This window comes from Suillus paluster, assembly GCF_016628075.1.
Source record: "Suillus paluster strain FC165 chromosome Unknown EDB91scaffold_139, whole genome shotgun sequence".
NCBI classification, from domain to species: domain Eukaryota; kingdom Fungi; phylum Basidiomycota; class Agaricomycetes; order Boletales; family Suillaceae; genus Suillus; species Suillus paluster.
Genome location: NW_024537699.1, coordinates 1 through 13819, shown reverse-complemented (window position 1 = coordinate 13819; position 13819 = coordinate 1). Strand labels below are relative to the sequence as shown.

At 46.1% G+C, this 13819-nt stretch overlaps 4 protein-coding genes across 4 annotated transcripts; all 4 read right to left on the bottom strand.

The window, feature by feature from the left end:
- Positions 1–3146: 3146 nt before the first annotated feature.
- Positions 3147–3863, bottom strand: EDB91DRAFT_1063060 (uncharacterized protein; the record flags this gene model as incomplete). Its single annotated transcript, XM_041314584.1, has 1 exon — positions 3147–3863. The coding sequence occupies one exon, from the start codon at positions 3861–3863 to the stop codon at positions 3147–3149; it is 717 nt and encodes a 238-aa protein (XP_041170284.1).
- Positions 3864–4598: 735 nt separating this feature from the next.
- EDB91DRAFT_1038002 (uncharacterized protein) lies at positions 4599–4946 on the bottom strand (the record flags this gene model as incomplete). The annotated part of the gene is made up of 1 exon (XM_041312843.1): positions 4599–4946. A coding segment is annotated over one exon (348 nt), but the record flags the coding sequence as incomplete, so codon positions are not given.
- Positions 4947–6724: 1778 nt separating this feature from the next.
- Positions 6725–7258, bottom strand: EDB91DRAFT_1255414 (uncharacterized protein; the record flags this gene model as incomplete). The annotated part of the gene is made up of 1 exon (XM_041323976.1): positions 6725–7258. One exon carries the CDS (start codon positions 7256–7258, stop codon positions 6725–6727), a length of 534 nt encoding a protein of 177 aa, XP_041170282.1.
- A 576-nt stretch (positions 7259–7834) lies between these two features.
- EDB91DRAFT_1255413 (uncharacterized protein) lies at positions 7835–8506 on the bottom strand (the record flags this gene model as incomplete). Its single annotated transcript, XM_041323975.1, has 1 exon — positions 7835–8506. One exon carries the CDS (start codon positions 8504–8506, stop codon positions 7835–7837), a length of 672 nt encoding a protein of 223 aa, XP_041170281.1.
- Between the last annotated feature and the right edge of the window lie 5313 nt (positions 8507–13819).

Below are 13819 nucleotides of genomic sequence, written 5' to 3'. Positions count from 1 at the left end.
GATATATACTTTCCCCTTCAGTACATAGACCCTTACTCCGGATCACCGGTAATTCCTATTACCGCTCGATCACTGATCCGATGCGTACATATTGATATCCACTCCAACTTATGTTTTCACCTGTGTAAGTACTTACAAATTATATCCTTGGTACATAGCTTTACAACATAGTTATCCTGGTCACTGCCTCATACATAGAAGTATATAACATATCATGTACTTAGATATTTTCCTCAGTCTTAATATTACAGTGGCTCAAAAAACTGTCCACATGTTTTCACATTTTTCACTATCTATGATATTGTGTGAGAATATACAAACACATCAAGGACATGCTGGTACCATATTGGAGTACTACTCCAGGGCTTCCAATTGAGCTCTATGGTGTGGGAATCGGCCGAGATATGGTGGAGATATGAGGCTTACAAAATGATGACTCATGTGGACAGTTTTTTGACTCAAGTATTTTACAGTGATAATCAGGTATTCTAGTACATTGTGTGACCTCCCTTGGCTTTAATTACTGCCTCTATCCTTCTAGGCATACTCTTAAAACTATATCTAACTATATAAACTAGAATGTCTCATGTGTCATAGTCATAATCACCATGAAAGCCATCTCCTCTGCTCAAAGGGACAATATCCTCTCTTTGTCCTATGCTGGCCTCTCTGTTCATCAAATTTCCTCTAGAACTGAAGTATGCAAGTCTACTGTGGCCAAGTGTATCAAAGAAAGCCATCTGGACAAGGAAAACTCTTGTGGAGGACATCCACCTCTGCTAATAAGATGACTATCATCCAACATATCACTATAGGAAAGGCTAATAATGCCGTCCAAGCCACCCATTATATCAATTCCACCATCACCACCACTGTCTCTTCACAAAATGTGAGGGATGTTCTCAAGGCAGTTCATCTCAAGGCAGTTCATCCCAAGACAGTAACAAAAAAGACATGCCTCTTCTCTCTATCAAACATAGACAGAGAAGACTACCTTTGGCTTGGCCCATCAAAACTGGACTGTAGAGGACTGGAAGCATGTTATATGGTCAGATGAGACCAAAATCAATAGGATTGGGTCAGATGGGAAGGTATATGTGTGGAAACAGAAGAGGGATTTTCTAACAGACAGAGAGGTTAGTCAGACTGTCAAATTTGGAGGAGGTTCTCTAATGGTACGGGGCTGTATGGGATGGAATGGTGTGGGTATACTTGCTGAAGTTGAGGGGAGGATGGATGCTGAGCAGTATGTAGACATTATAAATGACTACTTGCTATCCAGCATAGCTGAATTAGGGATTGATGAAAAAGACATTATTTCCTAACAGGATAATGATCCCCAGCACACATCTAGAAGAGCCAGACAATGGTTTAAAGAACATAATATCAATGTTCTTGACTGACCAGCCCAGTCCCCTGATGTCAATGTCATTGAACATCTCTGGGGAACACTCAAGAAGAAGCTTCAAGCCTATGAAACCCCCCTAAAGGAGTATAGGAGCTATGGGAGAGAGTAGCAGTGGAATGGACAAGGATTACAGCATAATATTGCCAGAAATTAATTGAGAGTATGCCTAGAAGGATAGAGGCAGTAATTAAAGCCAAGGGAGGTCACACAATGTACTAGAATACCTGATTATCACTGTAAAATACTTGAGTCAAAAAACTGTCCACATGAGTCATCATTTTGTAAGCCTCATATCTCCACCATATCTCGGCCGATTCCCACACCATAGAGCTCAATTGGAAGCCCTGGAGTAGTACTCCAATATGGTACCAGCATGTCCTTGATGTGTTTGTATATTCTCACACAATATCATAGATAGTGAAAAATGTGAAAACATGTGGACAGTTTTTTGAGCCACTGTACTTGTCTTCTTGCAGTTACCTCTTGTGAGAATTCTCAGTAGGACCTTGCCTCCTCTGGACACAAGTCTCAACTTGTTGTCACCTCTGACCCTCTGACCCTCTGCTCTGACTTAGAGCCATGCTCTAAGTGTCCCTCTTATTTCTCTGCCCCTATCAAATATCTTCTTTGCCCCTTTTCCCATCCTCCGCATTATCCTCCGCCTTCCCCACTCCTACCAAACATTCCCCCTGCTCCTATCCACCCTCCACATCACTCTCTGCCTTCTCCACTCCGCTCCTAGTCGGCCCGCCGCTAGTAGCTATTACTTCCCGACCCTCAAAGTGGACCTAAGCAGTTCACTTGTCCTATCGTCGGACAATGTCGGACCTGCTCCAAATTTGGGGCATGTACTCGGCTAAGGGCGCAGCGCAAGAGCTGAAGCCAAGCCCTGACCCCTCTGCCTCCTGAGCCGGCATGGTACCTAACAATATTGGATGGATCAGAGGATGTGTGGAGTATGTTGGAGCAGGGGCCAGCAGCCTAAGCCAAGAGCAGGGCAAGCAGTTACAATGATGATGAAGCTAATAGCTAGCTATGAACATGCTGGAACCTAGTCTACATGCTGACTAAGCTATGGAATCGTAATTGGTAATTGGTGTCTGGTGATGTGAATCTTCTCTGACTGACCATAGCCATCATCAAGAGCAGTGGTGAATGCCCACATTGAAGGGACAATGGGGTAATATCCCAAGGGAAGGTCAGTCAGTTGCACCTTGCTGTGTGGGAACTCTACCAGCACACAGGTGGCATATACGAAGCCTACAAGACATACTTTTGTGAATATCTTGTGGACAACCCCTTGAGTGCCATTTGTGATGCCAAGGTTGGTGGACAGATTCTGGCTTCACAAGATGATGGGCATGCCCTCATACAGAGGAATGTGGCCAGGCAGAGGTGAGCTGGATTTCAGCGCTGTTACATTCAAGTGAAGGAGGTCACTACATTCTTTGCAGGTGAGTTCGTGACTGGCCTTATCCAATGCGCCACAGACCATGAGCGTCTGTGAGCGAGGGAATGTGGTATCTGCTTTGTGTGCATTCAGGACCTCCCGGAGGGCATTTGTGGTGACAATAGCTGCCACTTCCCAGTTGTCTTCATCTCCCATATCCACACCTGCAGGGTAGTCAGCTGACCTGATCAGTCTAGGATTGAACAATTCCATGTCTTCGAGTGTACACTTGCACTCATGCAATCAATTGACGGAGTCTGCATAAGCCAGGTCTTCTTTCATCTGTTGTTATTCTGTGAGATTGATCACAGCATTCAACAATTTCCACACAAGGTGGCCAAGCCTTTTCTGAATTTCTGTGTTGTTCTGTCCAGCATACAAGGATATTGGGGTGTACAAGGCACTGCCCCAAACAGGCAGAAATTGAAAGAAATTGCCAGAGAATATGATGGACACTCCCCTGAACCAGAGATGAGGCTTTTCTTTAGCAAACTGCAATGCATGGTTGATTTCAGCTATCAACTGCAGGCCTACCAATGACACCTCATTCAACAACAGGGATTCAACATTCTTCCACTCATCCTGCAGTTGTGCGTGGTTAGACACACTGATCAACACCGCGTAATCTTCTGCAGTTGTGCCAGGATCCCAATTCCCCTTCCCTTTGTTCTTGCTTTTGATTTTGATCCCCAGCCATTTGTGGATGGTCATTCCATTGATTAGAGCAACTGCAGATCCTGTCGGCACCAGGAACCTGATGAGATGTGCACAGCCATAATGCTGCAGGACACATTGAACTGCTTTTACAATGTGAGTTTTGCCAGTGCCTCCAGGTCCTGTCATAAGCATCCTGAGCTGCTCATCTTCTGGCAGATTCTTTTTGACATATTTAGCCACAAAAAAATCAGCGATCATGCGGAACACCACCCATTGCTTGGTGTTGAGATTGAACTCTGCACCAACTGCGTTAATTACTTCCTGGGCTGTCAACACTTGCTGTGTCATCTCTTGACCAGTGGGAATTTCCGTTAGCAGGAAGTTCTGATATGTGCAGGGTGATGTGTTCTGTCCAAGTTTGGTGGCCAAGTCAGAGGCAACTGTGATGGCACACTGGGCATCTGGATTGAGCGCATTGCAACTGACAAGCACTTGTGGAGGAATGTTATGACCAGTGTTCACCGAATGGCAAAGACTAATACACAACCACTAGGACTCAGTCACAGATGATAATGATCAAAGATAGGATTGAACATGAACGTCTAAGTCTACTACAAGTGTAGAAATGAAGAGGTTAAGTCTAAGGAGTACTTACACTAACTAGCCTACTTATATACATAACATTGAGGAGGAGATATCTGAGTATGAAAGAAATCAGCCAATGATAAAAGAGTCGTACAACACTGCGGATGACTGATCATGATGTAGTGATATATAAGCAATGAGTAAGATGGTGACTAAACAGAAACCCAAGATCCGACCGGTACTTCTTCCGGAAGCGAGATTGTTCTAGCCCGTGGAGTTGGGGAACCAATTGGAGAAACAACGGGTGATATGTGAAGAGGTGAAGATGTGACAGGAAGTGAAGTCACGTGACCGGTTTGGTAACTAGAAGTAGCCAGAGGAAAGCTGAGGAATGAAAAATGATTTGTGTTTGGAATTCATGACAAGGAGCGTCTTGCCATGGTCAACAACATTCGCCCTGACAGTTGTTTGCTCAGGTATTTGGGCCACTGCATGTGATAATAGGGACAGGACTTCATAAGTCTTCACATCCATCTTGGTGATGTAGTCAGAAATGTAAAACATTGCAGCTTTAGCACCCTTTCCGGACAAAATACACTTAATGTTGTGGTTGTGATGACAAGAAACAAGAATGTAAGGATTGAAATATTTCACAGTACCGTCACGACACATAAGAACGACAGAATTTGTATCAGTGTCAAAATCCACTACCTCATGCGGGAACAAAAATTGGCAATGTCCTTTATTTCCGTATTTGTGACAGACTGGCCAACAGTGATGGCATTGAAGTACCTCACCACATTTCTTGACTTCAGAAGTGTGCATGGCCTGCCAGTCATTTATCACATCTGAAGACAGTGTGGGTGAGGAAAATAGACTCTGGGGTGATTCAGATGTCTAACAAGGGTGCGAGACTAATACTTGTCCTGAGGGGATTGCTACTGGGTAGCGGGTCCTCAAGTAAGTGCAAGGAAAGCAAAGACTAGACTCTGTCTAGCGACCCGAAGGGTTCCGGTCCTTACTAGGACTGGGAACACAAAGATGCGGAAGGTACGCAACGAGCGGAACACAGCGCGCAATGAGTGGAACTAACGCGCAACGAGTGGAACTACGCGCAATGAGTGGAACTATGCGGAACTAACAGAACTAATGCAGAACAAACAGAACAAACAGGGAACAAACGGGGAACTAATGGAGGGAAAAGAAACTATGAACCTGCAGGAGGATGATTGGGCAAAGTCAGACCAGGCTTGTGTCTGGTACTTGCTCCAAGTCGTCAGATCCGATGTCAGGCATTTTGAGCGGAACTCACGGAGGCAGGAATGTTGCAATGAGATCAGGAATATATTTGGGAAGATATTTTAGACAGTGAGTGGAGTACTGGGAAGTACTCTGTAAGTGGAAGTGGAGTTGAGTCTATCAGAAGGTAAAAAACTAAGATCCCATCTATTGTTATCTATATAGGAAGAGGTTCCAGGAAGCGCTATACTACAACTGGGGAGGCTGTGAGATAAGGAACCGGTTCCAAGTAGCAGAAGGATCCGTATAGGTATCGTAACACATATGAAATGAGATAGGAACATGTTAGTAACATGGGGAATGTAGCTAGTACTCACCAGTGAGGATGGAATGACGGGGACAGGACAGAGGATGATGTTCCGAGGGCTAAAGAGATATGATGTGCATGGTGCGCGATTGTTCCGCTTGGTTCCGTGTAGCAGATGGGTTGGGTGAGATGCAGATGGGTAGCAGAATGGTAGCAGAATGCACAGGAAGATGGTGGTAAGGCATGGGAATTATATGGGATATGGGCCTACAGTGGGGACGTTCCCCACAATGGGTTGGGCTTGGCCAGAGGTGCAGGAGGGTATTGTACTTGGGGTTCAAAATGGTCATCAATCACATCATCTACATCAGGCAAGTGGTGATGGATAGCAGCTTCGAAGAGACAAAAAAAATCAATCTTGAAAATCAATGTCTCCTCAAAGGCGCGTGTGAAGTTCTGTCAGATTCATGCCACCCTCGAGCCATATGAGAAAGTGACCATGCAGAGCGCCACGTTCTGTGAATTTGGTGGTACCATAGAATGCCTGAATATGGCCCAGAATGCCCCCAACTTTGACGGATTGCTCTTGATCAAAATCCCAACCTAACAAGAAGCGAAACAAACACCGGAAAGAAAACTTGTAGAAGTCTGCAGCAGTGACGGGGTCATGGGCAAGGTGCATGGCATGCACACATCCAGCAGGCATATGAGGAAAGCATTCAGACAAGTCCAACAAATTGTCACCATAAATCACCTGAAATATTGGACTGTGAGTGGCACTCAGATTGAAAGTGAGGAACATGTGGGGTAAGCCATAGTACACATAATAGCTGCGGATCTCATTTCACACATAGACCTTTGCAGCTTTGGAGCCAGGTATGTGAGCAGACCTAGTATTTACTTGGCATAAAAGCTTCAGTGCATTCTGCTCATCTGTGGACAGAGCCAAGAGTTTCCATTCTTGTTTGAGGTGGGAAGCCAGACAGATGAGAACGTCGGCTGAGACTGTGGCCAGATTGCACATGATGCTTTCAAAGTTCAATTTCCGTACAACAAAAGAGGTTTGCAGATGAGCCCATCATCTCTGGAGCATGTTAAATATGACAAACATAAATGTTTTGTGATACTGAAAGCGCCAATCACCTATGTTGAGGAAGTACTTAGCCTGCCTTTCAAAAGCCAAAGGAGGAACATGTTCAGAATCCTCAAAGCCACCAATACCATATGGAAACAGGGTAGGATAAATACCTGGAAATAGCAAAGTGTTGTGGTATTCAGGCACCACTGACTCTGTATGATGGAGAACCAGATCAGGCAAGGTGGGTGAATGTGTATTGGGAAGCAGGTTGTGCAGGGCGGAGGCTGTAAATGCTTGTCCACTCATCTTGTCACACTCAGGGTCAGACACACCCATTTTCTCCATCAAAACCAGGACAGGGTCACAGGTGTCAGACACCATGGGGGGGACATCAATGCCATGCATGAGATTGGTGGGATGTGTACTAAAACCATCTGTCTCGGTGGCAAAAACTGCCCAGGCATTTAGTTCATGGTCTTCAATCACTCTGTCTTGTAGTCCAGGGAGAGTGCCATCTGAAGGGTATAGATCCATGATGGACTCGTCCAGTGGTATGTGAGCATACATGTGGTTGTGTGCCTTCAGCCACAGCAGAAACAACCATATCTTGTGTTTCCACACATGGAACAATGTACCCATTCATTTGGGATCAAATGCCTCAGGACCAATAAATATGATACTCAAAAACCCATTGATATCAGCAGGGGTCCGTGGTAGAACAAAAGCGGGGGACATAATATTCATGTCATGAGCACAGGTGTTTCCATGAAATACCTTTGGTTGTGCAGGATCTGAGGATTGAAACAAATGTGTCACATGGGCAGTGATTGAGTAAATCACACACACCTTTTCCTCAAGCCAGGTCATGTCAGAAAATCTGTCTGGAAGACTTCCACAATATAAGTGGTTTGCCAGTACAAAAGCAGGCATCCTGTTCTGTGTCAAGAATGTGCAGCAAGGAAAACACATCGTCATGGATACACAATCAGCACTGTCAAAGACGAGTCCAGCTTTATTTAGCATCAGGCCATTGAGGAGTTCATGGCCATAAGAGAAGCATGTCAACAGCGACTGCACGATGCACTTCTGGATGATATAGGGGTCAGAGACTCATAACAAGTCAAGATGGAGAGATGACAAGTCACCAAATACTGAAATCTCAACAGCGTCCATGTCATATTGTGAGCACACAGCACAAACAGGTGGTGTTTTCCATGCTGAACCTCGGACATAGTCTTTCAAGCACTGGAAGATAACATCTCGAGGAACAGGAACAGACCATTGTTCCTCTCTGGAAGCTTGTTGGCCGTGGGCATCAGCTATGACAGAGTGTTTCACATCCGCACATGCCTCTTTACGCCAAGCAGAGGGTGATGGGATGTGTTGTGAAATGCATTGAATGACCAGAGTGCCAAATTCTTCCTGCAGTATGGCATTTAAAACCTCATCCCATGCAGCAGAAGAAGACAGTGGGAAGGGACAATAACACAGATAAATGTCGCACAACACTGTCCCTGTGGAATCATTGAGGAAGATTCCACGGAGACACAAGCAGTTTTCCAGAGCATTGCATGACTTTTGATGGGAGCATGAGTTGTACATAAAGTGGTGGTGGTGAGGCAATTGACAAATATATGGGTAGATATCAGGCTGAGAAAGCCTCTCAAGTCGCTTGGTGAGGTCATCAACTGGAGCAGACAGCCACAACGGGAGGAAATCAGGATGTGAGGGTTGGGCACCTGCATGAGCCAGTTGGAGAACAGGTGTGTGGAATGCTTTCATAATCTGATCTCCATATGTTGACTTGATTTCAGCAGCCAGAAAGGTGGCTTTGGTTTTCAAAGAGCTGGAAGGAAGGGTAGTTGAAATATGATGAGAAAGAAGTTGATCAGGAATCACCCTAATTTCAGACTCACACTGTGCAAAATCCTGCAGGAGAAACTGCACAGAGCTATCTTTCACACATGCAACCAATCGTGGGCACCCAACAGCTTGAGCTGCAACATGCAATACAGGAGCCGAGTGTCATATACCGGATCCAAGCACCCCCAATACCACCTGTGAACATCCCTACTGCTAGTCCATGTTAGGTACCATGCCGGCTCAAGAAGCGGAGGGGTTGGGGCTTGGCTTCAGCTCTTGTGCTGTGCCCTTAGCTGAGTACATGCCCCAAATTTGGAGCAGGTCCAACATTGTCCAATGGTAGGATGAGTAGACCGCTTAGGTCCACTTTGAGGGTCGGGAGGTAAGTGCTACTAGTGGCGGGCTGACTAGGAGCAGAGCGGAGAAGGTGGGGAGTGATGCAGAGGGTGGATAGGAGCAGGGGGAATGTTTGGTAGGGGCGGAGAAGCAAGGAGAAGACTTAGAGCACGGCTCTAAGTCGGAGTGGAGAGTTGGAGGTGACAACAAGATGAAACTTGTGTCTGGAGGAGGCAAGGTCCTACTGAGAATTCTCACAAGTAGTAACTGCAAGAAGACAAGTAATATTAAGACTGGGGAAAATATCTAAGTACAGGATATGTTATATACTTCTAAGTATGAGGCAGTGATCAGGATAACTATGTTGTAAAGCTATGTACCAAGGATAAAATTTGTAAGTACTTACACAGGTGAAGACATAAGTCGGAGCAGATATCAATATGTACGTGTCGGATCAGTGATTGAGCGGTAAGAAGAATTACCGGTGATCCGGAAGTAAGGGTCTATGTACTGAAGGGGAAAGTATATATCTAAAAGGGGAAAGAGGTTCCAGTTGAGTGGAGACGTTCTAGAAGGTGACTGGTCAGGCGGTTGAGTGGAAGCGTAGGGGCGGATGCGGATTGTGATTGGACGGAGTGGAGGATGGATGGAGCAGAGGTGGTCAGAAAGTGGAGCGGATATTAATATTGGAGCGGTTGGATCAGGCATATGACAAAGTCCAACAGAAGTCCGGGTAAGTCCAGAGGTCAGACACAGGGGGAGTTTGGTGGAACTCCAGAAGGCTAGGAGTGAATAGAGCAAGGCTACTTCGGACAAGTCCAGAGTAGAAACAGAACAGAGATAGACTACCTGTTAGGTACCGTGCCGACTCAGGAAGCAGAGGGGTCGGGGCTTGGCTTCAGCTCTTGCGCTGCGCCCTTAGCCAAGTACGTGCCCCGAATTCGGAGTGGGTCCGATGTTGTCCGACGATAGGACGAGTGGACCACTTTGGTCCGCTTTGAGGGTCGGGGAGTAAGAGCTACTAGCAGCGGGCCGACTAGGAGTGGAGCGGAGAAGGTGGGGAGTGATGCAGAGGGTGGATAGGAGCAGGGGGAATGTTTGGTAGGGGCGGGGAAGGCGGAGGATAATGCAGAGGGACAAGGGAGAATATTTGATAGGGGCGGAGTATAAGGGAAAGACTTTAGAGCACGGCTCTAAGTTGGAGTGGAGGGTCGGAGGGTCGGAGGTGACAACAAGTTGAGACTTGTGTCCAGAGGAGGCAAGGTCCTACTGAGAATTCTCACAAGATGTAACTGCGAGAAGACAAGTAATATTAAGACTGAGGAAAATATCTAAGTACATGATATGTTATATACTTCTATGTATGAGGCAGTGACCAGGATAACTATGTTGTAAAGCTATGTACCAAGGATATAATTTGTAAGTACTTACACAGGTGAAGACACAAGTCGGAGCGGATATCAATATGTACACGTCGGATCAGCGATTGAGCGGTAGTAGGAATTACCGGTGATCTGGAAGTAAGGGTCTATGTACTGAAAGGGAAAGCATATATCTAAAAGGGGAAAGAGGTCCAGTTGAATGGAGATGTTTATGGAAGGGGACCGGTTGAGCAGTTGAGTGGAAGCGTAGGGCGGAATGCGGACTTGTGATTGGATGGAGCGGAGGGGGTCGGAAAGCGGAGCGGATATTGATATTAGAGCAGTCGGATCAGGTATATGACACTACCCTAAGGTAGAGCCGGAGATGTAGTCTTAAGGAATAACCCTAAGACTCAGAGATTGACAAGAGATCAGACTCAAGTCCAGAGAAGCAGGAATGAGCAGGAACTAAGATGATATTTGAACTGAGGAGGTACCGGAGTTTTACAGGAGCTTACATACTGTAGGTATCATGTAAGTAGTCAGTCAGAAAAGTAAAAGCTATGCCCGAAGCATATGGAAAGTCTATTAGTAAGTGTACAACAGATCAAAGAAATGAAGTTGGAAATGAAGTGCAGATGGATGGGTCAGTAAGCAAAGCGGAAAGGTGTACAACCAGTAGCTGGAGAGCAGTATTCTAAAAGGAGATAGGTGTAAGTCTGGAGATGAAAGCGGAGTGCCAGGCAGACAACAGGATGGAAACCTGGACTTTCATAGGGGACAATCCAGATCCGGAGGTATGGGATATAGTGTCGGAGAAAATAGGGGTAGTGTCAGAGGAGCGGAATAGAGTCGGGTGGAGGTAGCAAGGCTAGTCCTGCTGAGATGCACTTTGTGCATTGTTGGAGAAGGAGGGATGGAGCGGACAGGGAAACAGGGGGTTGGACTGTCATATACCTGATCCGACTGCTCTGATATTAATATCTGCTCCACTTTCTGACCACCTCCACTCCATCCATCCTCCGCTCCATCCAATCACAATCTGCATCTATGTTAAGGTCGTGCTCAAGGGAAAGACTACTCAAAGGGCTTCGGCTTCAGCTCGTGTGCTGTGCCCCTTACCCAAGTATGTGCCCTTAATTTCCAATGGGCAGAGGGGAAATCCAACGGAAGTCCGGGGAGTTCCGGAGGACAAACGTTGGTGGAGTTTGGCAGAACTCTGGAAGTCTTTGTGGGAACGGAGTAAGGTTACTACAGAAGTCCGGAGTAGAAACAGAACAGAGGTTAGACTACCCTAAGGTAGAGCCGGAGAATTAGTCCTAAGGTTTAACCCCTAAGACTCGGAGGTGGACAAGAGATGAGACTCAAGTCCGGAGATTGCAGGAATGAGCAGAACTAAGATGATATTTGAACTCAGGAGTTCCGGAGTATTACAGGGGTTTATATACTGTAGGTATCATGTAAGTAAATCAGTCAGCAAAGGTAAGGGCTATGTATGAAGCATGTGGAAAGTCTATTAGTAAGTGTAATGGATCAAAGCAGTGAAGTCGGAAATGAAGTAAGAATGGATGGATCAATAAGCATAGCGGAAAAGGACATAACCAGTAACCGGAGCAATAGCTATTCTAGAAGGAGTTAGGAGTGAGTGCGGAGATGAAGGTGGAGTGCCGGGCAGAATAGCAGGACGGAGAACTGGACTTTAGTGGTGGGGTTCCGGAATTCTGGATCCGGAGGTATGGGATATGACAATCCACCCCTACGCTTCCACTCAACCGCCCGACTGGTCACCTTCTAGAACATCTCCACTTAACTGGAACCCCTTTCCCCTTTTAGATATATACTTTCCCCTTCAGTACATAGACCCTTACTTCTGGATCACCAGTAAATTCCTCTTACTGCTCGATCACTGATCCAACACGTACATATTGATATCTGCTCCGACTTATGTCTTCACCTGTGTAAGTACTTACAAATTTTATCCTTGGTACATAGCTTTACAACATAGTTATCCTGATCACTGCCTCATACTTAGAAGTATATAACATATCCTGTACTTAGATATTTTCCCCAGTCTTAATATTACTTGTCTTCTTGCAGTTACTACTTGTGAGAATTCTCAGTAGGACCTTGCCTCCTCCAGACACAAGTTTCATCTTGTTGTCACCTCCAACTCTCCACTCCGACTTAGAGCCGTGCTCTAAGTCTTCTCCTTGCTTCTCCGCCCCTATCAAGTATTCCCCCTGCTCCTATCCACCCTCTGCACTATCCTCCGCCTTCTCCGCTCTGCTCCTAGTCAGCCCGCCGCTAGTAGCACTTACCTCCCGACCCTCAAAGTGGACCTAAGCGGTCTACTCATCCTACCGTTGGACAATGTTGGACCTGCTCCAAATTTGGGGCATGTACTCAGCTAAGGGCACAGCACAAGAGCTGAAGCCAAGCCCTGACCCCTCCGCTTCTTGAGCCGGCACGGTACCAAACAGACTTCCCCTCTGCCTCTCGGAAATTAAGGGCACGTACTCGGGTGAGGGGCACAGTGCATGAGCTGAAGCCAAGCCCTTTGAGTTACTCCTCCCTTGAGCACGACCTTAACACCGAGAGTGCACTTAAGTTTTCTGTGTGACACATGTGAGCTGGCCAGACAGGATCACTACTCAACCCGGACAGAAGGGATATGTTGCGTCTGGGAATGGTAAACCGTGTGAAGATTGTGCAGTGACTGTACGTTGATGCTTCAAAGTGGGAAATAAGACAGTATCATGCCCCAGCTGCACAATAACATCTGATGGCGCGACCTCCACAGAGATAGTATCTGGAGGTGGATGACAGACCAAACAGGACCGGCAATGAATGGGAAGCGTCATTTGTAACCAGGCACAGAAACTGTTGGCAGTTGCAAAAACAGCGCTATGATACATGGGGTAATACAATGGATCATAGAAAACAGGGTAGGAGGGTATCTCGTGTTCAACATCATGGGGTGGACAATCATCAACATTAAGAACTCGTGCGCGTGTGGACAGACTCTTGCACAAAAATAGGGACATGTCAGCTGGTGAGGGAAAACATTGAGCAAGACAAAAACCAGCGATACAAAAGGGACAACTTACCAAGCAAAAGAGGTGAGAGGTGGAGAGTGCACATGAGTACATGATGAGGCAAAGGGTAGCATTTAAATAGTAAAATGTACTCTGCAGAGACCCACGCGTCAAGATCACCATGTGAAACCTTCTGAAACAACACACATCAGCCAGACAATCAGCCAAACATTGCTAGAACCTTCTGGACGCGAACCGAGACTCGAAAAGGAAATATTTTCAGGTGCACATTTGCATACAGGTGCCTGGCCGTTTCGTGCATACAGAACCCTCCCTACTTCGTATAGTCGGGAATAAGCATATGTAAAATTCAAATGTCCAATAGAATTACAGAACAGAATCTTCCTGTGCATATGATACCAATATGTCTGCCCAACAGATGCGGTTGTGCCTCTGATATCAGTTTCGCATGTCGTCGACCATTCCGTGAGAATGCAGCA